This window comes from Sinocyclocheilus rhinocerous, unplaced genomic scaffold (assembly GCF_001515625.1).
Source record: "Sinocyclocheilus rhinocerous isolate Xijiao unplaced genomic scaffold, SAMN03320098_v1.1 scaffold1588, whole genome shotgun sequence".
NCBI lineage: Eukaryota > Metazoa > Chordata > Actinopteri > Cypriniformes > Cyprinidae > Sinocyclocheilus > Sinocyclocheilus rhinocerous.
This window is the reverse complement of record NW_015648510.1, coordinates 1001428-1013892: the sequence shown is the minus strand read 5'-3', so window position 1 is coordinate 1013892 and position 12465 is coordinate 1001428. Positions and strand designations below refer to the sequence as shown.

At 36.5% G+C, this 12465-nt stretch overlaps 1 protein-coding gene across 6 annotated transcripts in view; it reads right to left on the bottom strand.

The window, feature by feature from the left end:
- The window catches only part of LOC107709778 (histone-lysine N-methyltransferase 2C-like), a 157194-nt gene that overhangs the window by 32749 nt on the left and 111980 nt on the right, over positions 1-12465 (bottom strand). For 5 of the 6 annotated variants that reach the window (XM_016514393.1, XM_016514395.1, XM_016514397.1 and 2 more), the window contains exons 19-26: positions 9403-9584; positions 7913-8077; positions 7607-7716; positions 7004-7081; positions 6683-6895; positions 1568-1696; positions 504-623; positions 296-420 (exon numbers count right to left, since the gene is read on the bottom strand). In XM_016514393.1, coding sequence (XP_016369879.1) covers positions 296-420; positions 504-623; positions 1568-1696; positions 6683-6895; positions 7004-7081; positions 7607-7716; positions 7913-8077; positions 9403-9584 — 1122 coding nt within the window. The remainder of the gene's footprint in view (positions 1-295; positions 421-503; positions 624-1567; positions 1697-6682; positions 6896-7003; positions 7082-7606; positions 7717-7912; positions 8078-9402; positions 9585-12465) is intronic. The other variant, XM_016514396.1, reaches the window with a different exon arrangement.

Sequence of the window (12465 nt, the reverse complement as noted above, 5' to 3'; positions counted from 1 at the left end):
ATATATATATATATATATATATATTATATATATATAAACTTTTTCAAATGGTGGCCCCCTTCAACAATAAAACAATTATTACTCTTAAACCCCCAAATATATGGCAAACAATCAACTACTATAAAACAATTATCTACAGTCCGAAGTAGTGTACAAATTATTATTAGCTTTAGGGACATTTTCCTCTGAGGAGACAAGAGAGGCAGAGTATCCTCAAAAAAAAAAAACAATAAGCCACAAAAATGCTCCAGAATTCAGTGGAGAAACACTTTTAATGAATATTTGTGGGACTGACCTGCATGTACGAGGGGAAGGCCTCCTCAAGTTTGGTTTTTTTCTTCCTGTATCTCTTCTTGACTTTCTCCAGAGGCTCACTGACGATGGGTGTCCCATCCACAGGAGTGTCTGGTTCATTCCAACCAGGTGAAAAGATAAACTTGATGCAACAACTAAGAGTATACCAAAATAAATATACATGAAAACCTGAGATGTCCAGACCATACCTTGTTCCTTTCCTGTGAAGTTCTCTGTAAGCGAGCTTGTGGAGTTTTTCCAACTGAGTGACCGCTTGCCTTTCCCCTGACCTGCTTTGCTCCTCTGACGCACCATAAACCCACCAATACCTATAGAGGGAAGATGGGAAACCAAAATCTAATTTAACTTAAAATAGTGTCAGTTAAAAAAAAATACAGCTGCTGGACCCCTAAACTAGATAATGAATGCAATCAGGAATTAATAACGTGGGACTCTGACAGTGACGTCTTGACATTCATCTCTATAATTCAGGATGACGTATTAGCTTTGGGCCAGGAGAGGGTGATTCATCTTGGCTACATTCCTGGAGCAACCATTTCAGGCAAGTCTATTTCTGGTTGCACCACACTGGCTGAATCTGACCCAACAACCCCCACACTCCACCACGGTCCACCACATGGACACAGAGTGAGGAAAGACACTTGGGTTGGTTTATGTACTGTAAGTAGTGTAAACATTTAAATGGGAAGAACAGGGTTCAGAACAAAATTTAATAAAATACTAGACTAAACAAAAACAAAAAAAAAGAGCTCTTGAACACTGCTTCTCTAATCTCAAAACATTTTTTCATTTGTATGTATTCATCTCTATCCAAAAAATGAACTATATTTGTTTTAGAACACTAACCCTGAGCAATAGTAACAGTGACTCTTGTCTTAACCAACACCACTAAATAGTAAGTTTGTCTATCAAAGAAAGACAGAGGAAACAGACGCTAACACTGAACTCAGATGCAACTAAAGGGGTGATGTGACGAAAAAGCTGTGCAAATACACGTCTATACTGTATCCATTTTTTTTAAAGAAATGGAAGGTAGTGCTTAAAAAGGACATTGCTTTAAAGAGATTACTTCTTTAGTCAGAAAAAAGCTCAGAGAGAACATTCTTTCCGGAGTTCTCCCCGGCAAGGAGCTTTAAAGAGCAAAGCACTGTGGGATGCTATTTAAGGTCCAGAATTTGCAGCCGCACTATTTCACAGTCCAGTGGAGCTGTCCTTTCCGATAAGTGCACCTTTCTCTCTTTCGCTCTCTCACCCGGTCTGTATGGCTTCCTCTTCCTCTTCTTGTTGCTGTCGCTGCCGTCGGCCCCTTTCAGGTGGTCATCACAGTGCTCACACTCGGGGCTGGAGTCAGATTTCCCATCACAGTCCATCGGGTCGCCCTCTGCAATGCGGCCAAACAATATAGAGCACTCTAGATGCTGACAGAATATTCTCTAAACCTCACAAAGACACATAGACAAAGCACAGCTTGCAGGACTCACTAGACTGTCTGGTTCAGTTGATGACATTAATAACCACAGAACACACACATACAATAAAAACAACACACACATTTGCATTCAATGCCATCTGACTTGTATGAAGATCACAAAAACAAAGAAAGATGGAAAGACTGGTGCACTAAAATAACAGCAAAGTATTGTTTAGAGAAATGCTTGGCACATTCCACAAATAGGATACAAAACAAAATTTAAAAAGCCATATTTTAAGTCAGTTTGAACAAAAGATGAAACAAGACATTTAATCTTCAACAAAATTTTCTATTGTTTTTGTACTTTTCTATTTCTTTAATATGATGTTCAGAATTTTTAAGCCCTGTAAATGTTTTAATTTAAAACATTGTTTGTGATTTTCTAGCAGTAAAAATGTGTAAAAAAAAACTCTTTCACACACACACACACACACACACACACACACACAAAATAAACTAAATATCTCCAGCATTTTTGCAGCACAATGTGTTCTTCTTAATGGGGTGTAATTCAATTGAATCAACAGTATAATCATGCATTTAATTCTTAGAATTCAACTCTTAATGCTAACCCAGAAGCTGGAGTTATTCAAGGCCTTTAGTTTAAAATTATAAATTGCTATTTTATATATGATGTCTGGCAGTGAGGGGGTTAAACTTGTGGCCGCATTCCTCCCCATTATCCCCTGCTTGCTCTCTCAGACTGGTGCTACGATGGAGGGGTTGGCCATTAATTCAGTTAGAGCCGCCCAGCCTCTGATCACTGAAATGCCAAGGCAGGTATAATTTGCTGACTGCTGTTTTCAACGACTCTCTTCTCTCTCCAAGTCAAGTTCATTACATGGCTCACCTTCCTGCCGATTTCTCTCTCTCTCCAATCACTCCACTCTGTTTTCTACATTTTCAACAAATCTTTTATTTTTTAAATCTACTTTCTAGATTATTCTCTCTTTCTCGGTTATGCTCAGCTGTGATGGCCGTCATCACTAATTCACAACCATCACCAAAGTGGCACACAATAACGGCATAGCCAGAGACTTAAAAAAATTAAATTTGTTCAATTCAGGGTTATTAACATTAGCTAAAAATAAAATGATTAAACAAATAAATAAAATAATAACAATTACTAAAATTAAAAACTATAAATTAAAATTATATATATAAAATATGTGTTTAAGCTACACTAAAACTTAAATACATATGTAGACATATATATATATCAAAAAATAACAAAATCACTAAAACTTTAAATAAAATTAAAATGAAAACAGAAAATATAAAAATAAAATCTAATTCAAAATATTAACCAAAACGGTTACACTTTACTTGAAGGGGTGTGCATAAGACTAACATGACACCTTCATAATCATGACATGAAGAAATCATTCTAAAATGCTCAAGAAACATTTCTTTTTATTTTCAGTGTTGAAAACAGTTGTTCTGCCAAATACAGTATGTTTTTGAAAACCGTATATGTACATTGAATATCAATCTATGTTATTCTAACATTGATGTATAACATTATAAATAAATGAATCTTATTCTACTAAAGTCAACACAAACTGTTGCTTTGTGATTTTTACAGCATTGAATTCTCAGATTAATTTAATATTTTTGTGGAAACTGTAATGCTTCTTTCAGGATTCTTTGATGAATAGAAAAATGTACATTACATAAAATCTGAGAGATTGCACAATGACAAACTGATGGCAGAGAGAAAATCTCTGAAATAGTAACATGGGACAGTCTTAAAGTTTAACACATATATTGGCAAGACAAGTATGTGCCCATGTCTTCAGATCTTACCAAATTCAGTTCAGCTTATGGATTCACTCTCACTGGGGCTTGCAGCAGCGGCTTTATGAGAGGCATAATTTTTTTTTTTTATCTTCCAGTGGAATAAATGGCTTAAGTTTCTACATTGTGAAGAATCCTAAACAGAATTCAACTTCACACATGACATGCGTTTGTAGCCTGAGTATGTGCTGACAGATTGCCTATGATACTAGTGAAAGATCATCTGAATTCCAATCAAACCACATCAGTGGAAAGATGTGATGACTAACTCTGGTTAGTCCGCTTTATACAGTGCCAAACTCACAGCACAAGTCTTAGCTGGAGCCGCTGACATTCTGTCAGGCTTTGGTGTGGACATCGAGGATCAAATTACGCTGGCTGGCATGAGACACATTGATAACTCCAATGTCAGTAAAGATCCAATCCAAATCTAAATGGTTCCCTTCTAAAACGGCCCTGTGTTGATTAGTTCTGCAATGAAATCCATTTCCTGGCCCCATGCCTATTTCAAGATGTTTATTTCCCAAGTGGTATTTGGCTGTTCAGGACTCTTTCTGGACTCCATTTAAGGAGCCCTAATACTGCGCCTGCATCATTTTCAAGACAACTGATTTCAAAGGTGTTTATGGATTCTTTTCTCATCGTTAGCAAAGACGTCTGCACTTCAATAAATTCAACTTTTTAATGCAGTTGCTGTGATGGCAGACCAAGAGCAAGTCATATTTTATAAAGTTTAAAATGAATTTTATTGATCTTTAAGTCAAATTAATCTAGGAATCTACAGCTGTGAAGTGTAAAAAACCACACAGCATCTAACTGTTTGTTTACTTAGAAAGTAAGAATACAATGAATATATTAATAATATATCATACATAAATATTAAAATAATATTAATTGAAATGCAATGAGTGTGTGTGTGGTTTACAAAAATATCTTCAATATTGATAAAAATAAGAAATGTTTATTTATTTATAATCAGCATATTAGAATGATTTCTAAAGGATCATGTGACACTGAAAACTCCATTACTCCATTAATTGAAATTTACTGTATTTTTAATCAATTAAATGCAGCCTTGGTGAGCATAAGAGGCTTCTTTCAAAAACATAAAAAATACAAAACTACAGATCCTGAACTATTAAATGGTATTAAATAGTGTATTATTATTGTGGTTATTTATTATTATTATTATTATTATTAAAATCATATGCTACATGGGCTAATTTACAGTTGCACCATCATTGATTGATTGATTGACTGATTGATTTAAGCGCAACACTTTTTATAATAGTCTCAAAAGTCATTGTCATTCTTTTCAGCTCCAACATGCCTCCATTCTTTGTCAGTTAGGCTCATTATATAGTTTACATAAAAAAATAGCTCCGTTGCTTGCTACATATTTGTGTACATTTTTATTGATCATATAGCAGAAATTCATCAAATAATGAAGATCATTATGACCAGACTTACAATTCAAATACAATCCCTGGTTGAGCACACTTTAAGCATTTAAAGTGCCATTCGGGTGTTTGGGATCAAAATATGGTGATTCTGTGGCCTTAGTAAACTATAGCAGATCATGCTCATCATGAGAGCTCAGAAGTGTTCAGCAAGATTGAAAAATTATGTTAAGCACAACATATTGGGGTGATTTGCATTGGGGTCAATTCCTTTAGTGGATTTGGCGCTATCATTCGTCGCAATCCATTTTTTTGTGAATTGCCCATCTTATTCAGACCTTGTGTTCTTCCATTTGTTTGTTCACTCACAACAGATCAGGGTGTGTAAGTGTAGCCTGCTAGGACAGCTAACATTAATTGCCTGCTGTAAAGATGAAGTTGTTAAAGACAACACAACCCTCTTTGCGCATTTCCAAACAAAATTACCTCATTTACTGTGTTGATAGTTGTAAGGGATCAATAAACCAAAGCCAGGGTTTATTCTTGACTCCAATGAGGTTGACTGAAGAATTACCTCTATTAGAAGTTTCCTCAGAAGAAAAGTCACATATTATTTAGCCCTGGAATACATATGGACTTGCTCTGTGTCACCTGTGATGTGTTTTTTTTAGACAAAAGAAAAACACTGATCTCAAAGTGCTTCAGGAGAAATGGTCAGAATGCATTGTTTCATCCATAGGAAAGCTTTGCTTTTTTTCTTGCCTTCTTCATCTGGTCATCTTTTCCCTTCAGTAAACCCACTACTTTCTTGTATAATTGTAAATAAAGATTGTTCATAAGATGGCAAAAGTCCTGGTGGCTGGATGCTATTACGTACATGTTTAAAAAGACAAAGGTAAAGCAACAATTCGTCATATCCATTCAACAACATACTTTTTAGGGTACAGTACATGTACACAACAACTATTGGTTACACTTTACTTGAAGGGGTGTGCATAAGACTGACATGACACCTTCATAATCATGACATGACACCTACATAATATGAAGGTTTTTTATGCATGTTTATGACAACTGTCATTAAAGTGTCATTTGCTCAGTTATGTAATTTTTAATGCAAATATGACATTGTTTGAGATGTCTTTGTTATGGGCTATGGTTGGGGGTAAGGTAGAGGTAGGGTTAGGTTAGGGTTAGGTCAAATAATGTCATATTTGCATTAAAAATGACATAACTGAGCGAATGACACTTAATGACAGTTGTCATAAACATGCATAAAACCTCCTTCATATTCATGACATGTGTCATGTCATGATTATGAAGGTGTCATGTCAGTCTTATGCACACCCCTTCACGTAAAGTGTTACCACAAAAACAATAACAGTATATCAATGACACTAAAAGAACAATGGTTTGATTCAAGAATGATGCCTGAAAACAAAATCTAATGGTCTAGCCGTAGTGCTTGATTAACTTTTTTTTTTCTTTTTTAAATGTGATGTGTGCAATGTTTTCATGTTAAAACACTTTCTTAGCCCATTTTAATATGTAGAGACAATAATTTGAGCTTCTTTGGGCATCCTGACCAACCCAGCACGTTAGCACTCATTCGACCAATGGTGAGAGTTTGGGGCAGGGCTAACATAAAAAAAAGAAAAGAAATGGAAAAGTCAATTTTAAGCACAAACACATTCTTTACCTCTACTGTCGTCCATGTCTCCATCCCTGAAGAGCTCAGACTGGGGATCAGGGGTTGTCTGCAACACAGCCACACTGTTTTGATTGATGATCTTCAGCTTAAGTTTGGGTTTGGGTCGTCTGCGGCGGGCGGCCTGGACACATAAACTCTGGAGCTGACACAAGCCTGACTCAGTCAGACACACACCATCCTGAGTGTAAGTCCGCTGGAATTCTGGCACAGAACAGAACACAGCAATGATGACTGTCGCTCTGACACTTCAGCAATTTAAGTAACATAACTTACACAGCTAAGTTAAATAATGAAAAAAAGCATTAATACCATTTTCCTTGACTTTCGTAAGAATCTGTGCCACTACAGGAGGCTCGTTGATGTCCATGAGCTTTGCCACTGTGCCACCTGTAACAACACAAAAGCAAGACGGAAGCTTGACTTATTTCAGGTTAACACTGCGTATTCACAGTCATTTGTTTAGTTATTTATTGATAAGAGGACAGTCTGGAGCCATTAAAGGCAGATTACATTATCTGCTGCTTAATTCACATGAACAGGTTGCAGCTTGATTTAAAATTCAGTCCATCTGCTTTTTTTAATGAACCACATTTTGCTGGAACAAAGTTTCATTGACCAAAACACTCTAGTGTCCATCTGTTACAGAAAAAAATTGGGCATCAACATGCACATCATACAGGAATCAACAAGAGACAATTCCTGAAGCACATTCACCTGAAGCTGCGATTAGGGCATTTTTGTTCAGCCACGCAGCAAAAAATCAGATTTTTTGGCATATCCAAATCAAATCTGCTTAGTTCTTTGTAGTTTGAACAAACAGATCGAGGCATGAAATCAATTTACAAACTCAATCCAAACTACAAACACATACTGATTAAATGTGATTTTTGAAAATATGTGTTCATGTCTTACCAGGTGTGGACATGGTATGTGTTCTACATAGAGAGCAGTCAAAGCCCTCATCTGCTGCACTCTCCACCTCTTCATCAGAGTTCAGCCCCTGACATGAGGCATGAACCCACCTGCAGACCAAACGTCATGATTAGACCACATTCACAACCAGTCACAAAGCAAGCAAATATCACATGCTCAACGTGATGAATATTTTCCCCCATCAACACCTGCGTTTATTCATGTACTAATCTACTGCTGAGCCATTTCCCAGGATACTTTTTTATTCTGCCGTTATGGCATTTGGCATGATGGAGTGCCACCCACCTGTCACACTGCCGGCACTGTAGGATGAGCTCTTCCTGTCTGTAGCTACGTGCGCACACAGGACAAACCGTGAGACTCGCACACGGACCACATTGCGTGTAGTTATTCTGCCACTCACAGCGCAGGCCAGGCGACGTGGCTCCACACTGAGTACACAATACACACCTGATGGAGAACAACACAGTTACACACCGATATAACATACACGAGTGTGCAAATACACATTATCCCAGACACACACACTTTTAATCATAAATGTCTAAATCTATCCTTTTACACTTATTTTGTGGCCTTTCTGTGAATGGACATGCCTCTTGTTTGCACAGGTTTAGCATTGACTGCACTGCCTTAAAAATAAATACTTAAATGGCTCCAATCCATGTAAAGCTCCGACTGAATGAGTCACAATGCAATACAAAACCCAGCTCTGTTTGAATGAGGATTACATGTGACATTACAGCAAATATGTAGGAAATCCCTTTTGATCTTGTTTGAAAACAGCTGCTAAAGATCAAGAGAGTGTTAGATGGGTAGAGAGAGAGAAAAAAAGAGATATGAAGCTAACAAAGAGATAGTGCTAAAGCACTGAGAGCGATAGTGAGATTTAAATGAAAGAAATTGACATGGCATCTGTAAAGAAAATATTATATAATAAAGGTTATATTTCACCTCAAAATCAAGAGAAAGAACTAAAAGCTGTATTTTGCATAAAGAAATCTGAGGGGATGATTAGGATCGAGATTTTGCATAATGATGTTATGAAATACTTTTTTAGGACAATTAAGTGCATTTTCCTCTCAAATAAGTCAACATGACTAATGCACTATATTACAAGTGTTCTTACAAGCTTTCTATGAGAAAGAGTTCAAAATTCAACTCGTTATTTATGGAAAATGTTCCCCTTCACCGTAGCTCTCAAATATGGAGCTAAAACAGTCTTAAAATTTATATATTTACTAAATATGATTCACAAATGCAAAAGCTACTTTGCATTCATAAAAATGGAATATATTTGCAAACAGCAATTTACAGACTCATAACAATTTCTATTGCAAAATAAGATGCACAAATGCAAAACAACTGTTAGATCTGCATTTGAAATCATCATGTGTTTGTGGATCGTTATGGATTTCCGTCTGCCAGCCATCATTTACATATTAGTGTTATTCATTCATTCATTTATTCAATGTTCTTGAATCAAAGACTTGTGAATCATATTTTGTAAATAATAATTTTCAAGCTATTGTAGCTCCATACACAAATCTCACTCTCCAACCTGCATATTCAAACTGACAGGTCACATTCATTTAATACATGCAAGAAAAACAATGTGTTAATTTATGAGATTAACACAAGCTTGCAAATAATCTTGATGGTTTAAAAAAATGACAGATGAAGACAGAACTATGACAGTACAAACTGGGCTACGGTCCAAAGCTGCATCTAATTTTAGTGAAGACTTCTGTTTGTGTGTGTGTGTGTGTACATACCACTTGCACTTCCAGCTGCCTTTGGGTACATTCTGCAGTGGTGGGTTCAGACAGTATGTGTGGTAGCTAATGTCACAGTCATCACAGAGCAGCAAGCGCCCGGGGTCACTGGCCTGCCCACATGCCTCACACACTGTGCACTCCAGACAGCGCCAGCCTTTACTCAACACCACTTTTGTGATCTAAAACACACACACACACACTTGAGGTCAAAGCACTAGTTTAAAGGGTGATGGAGGGTTATATATTTAACAGGCTATAATCTGGATGGATATAAGAAACACAAAGAACACAGCCGTAAGATGTCTCTGGAGTCAGAGGTATTTGTCAGAAAGATTTACTGGCATTTATAGATCAATGTATGTGGGCGGTGATAAATCAATCCAACCACATCATCCTGTACAAACAAATGTGTCCAGTCCACCTGCTGTTCACTAGCACCTCTGGGTTTGTACTTCACTAGGGAAAGGGGCTATTTGATGCATATTAATGAAGGAAAATTTCCAGAAATGCTTGACATGACAATCTGATAACCCTATTTGAACATGCAGAGTGTCAGTTTGAACAGAATAGTTCAAATAAAAATTTTAATTGCCATAATTTACTCTACCACATCATTCCAAACGATATGACTTTTTAGTGCTTCATGAAGCAAAGTTGTTTACGCTATGTTTTTTTTTTTTATACAGTGACCAGGGGCTGTCAAACTCCAAAAGAGCACCATGAAAGTAGTCCATAACTCATCAGGTAAATTCAAATCCAAATTATAGGGTTAGTTCATCCACAAAATGAAAGATCTGAGAGATTTCTGTGCCTCCATTAAAAGTCCACAGAACCAAAACTCGAAGCTTCAAAATAATCCATATCAATCGAGCAGTTTAATTCAAGTTTTCTGAAGAGACACAATTACTTTATACGATGAACACATTTATTTGGGCTTTTTATGCACATTGATCAATGCACTTACATAGAGCACATCAAAACAGAAGCTCAACTGTACTTGCTTGGCATGATAATGATGAGGTTTGTACGATTGAGCTGGCGTTGACCATTTTTTAGGTGCTCTATGTATGTGCATTTGCAAATGTTTGACAAAAGCCTAAATTAAAACTCTATCATATAAAGCAATTGTGTCTGTTCAGAAAACTTTAGGTTACTACCGCAACCCCGGTTTCTCTGACAACATGAAGTGAGGTATCTCAATATGGGAATGCCCCAGGCATGACCGATTGCGGAAGCACCAATGAAACCACATTTGCCAACCATGGCAGACCAATCGCTGCAGCGATCAGGGAGTCCTGCCTCCCTGTATATAAACCGCAGCTACCTGCTGTCTCGTCATTCACCGCATATCTCTTCTCAGTGCGGGACAGGCAAGGAGGGCAATATTGTGATACCTCACTTCATGTTATCAGAGAACCGGGGTTACAGTAGTAACCTAAAGTTCTCTTTCTAAAATTCGTTCGGTATCTCACTATGGGATATAGACAACTCCCGTATTGCCGATATGCTGATGAAGCAGACTAAAAATGACCCATAGTGAGATACTGAACGAACTCTAATTAAACCGCTAAATTCATATGGATTGCTTTTACAATGCCTTTACAAATTTGTTGAATCTCAAAGTGTTGGTTGCGTGGATTTTCAAATAGAGGGACCGAAATCTCTCAGGTTTCATTTCATCTTCATTTGTGTTTCGAAGATTAACAAAAGTCTTTTGGGATTGGAAAGACATGAGGGTAAATAAATGATTACAGAATTTTTGCATGAACTAACCCTTTAAGTCGTTACTTAATTACTACAGCCCTAAATCTCATTCAAACTTGCATACATTCCAACATGGTACATTACTATGTGTTGCACCAGGTTTGACAACGAAAAATTATTAGTCATGAAACACTATAAGAACCAAAGACATTTAATAATATAATTCCAGTAATAATATAAGATACAAGATAATTCCAGTCTGTTCACCAAACAAAGCAATTTTATGGTTTTAGAAGATTATAAAAATATAGCGCACTATTTGTGTGGACTACTTTTATAGCTTTTGGAGCTTGACAGTATAAATTCTCACCCACTTTCATGGTATGGAAAAAGTAGCATTTTATCTATTGTATTAAATGGAAAAATGGATTTAGAACAACATGAGGGTGACTTAATAGCAGAATTTTCATCAATTATCTTTAAATAAACGTCCTTGTTCTGTTATCTGGGATAAAAGCAATTATCTTCAGCAGCTGTGATTGTTAATAGTCAGCTGCTTGCACAGACCAATGGATGATTGAATGAGAGGCAGACAGCTCTTTCACAGGTGCTGGGCTTAGACATCAGAATGCATGACACCTGAGTGACTTTATCTCACAGAGTATGACGCAGCCTGCAGAAGTGACATGCATGGTTGTTGTCACCACTAGAATTACCTACTGTAGCCAAAGCAAAATAAACTAATTTAACCTATTCCAAGGCCCATATTTACAGAATACAGACTTCTGGGAATCCATACTCTGGTCTCAAGAGACCAAGTCAATCATTTCGGATCCAAAAGTATCCAAAATGTTCTGGTGTTGCTAGAGGAGGAGTACAGAGAGAAGTGCTTGGTACCCACAGTGACGTTCAGTGGTAGTAAAGGTCTTCTATAGGGATGTATGAGTGCTGAAGGTGTGAGGGATACTAAGTACTAGAATATTATACATTTTCTGAATTAAATCTAGGGTGTACTCATTTCTGAAATCCTTCATTTAAACAAAATTGGCTAATTTAATTATCTTACAGAAAATATTGGCATATATTTTGTTGTTTTTATTAAGTATATGTTTAATACGTTTCAATTTTGCCATCTTTCCATGAATTATATTAGTGATCATTAAGAAAATACATCTTTTATATTTATTCAGAGGGGGTGTACTCATTTATGCTGTGCACTATAACTAGCCCATTGCGTTAAATATTTTTGGCACATTATACTGAAAAAAATAATTGCTTGCGCTAATGTGCTAATTTTGACAGCACTAATTATATATATATATATATATATATATATATATATAGTATTGTAATTTT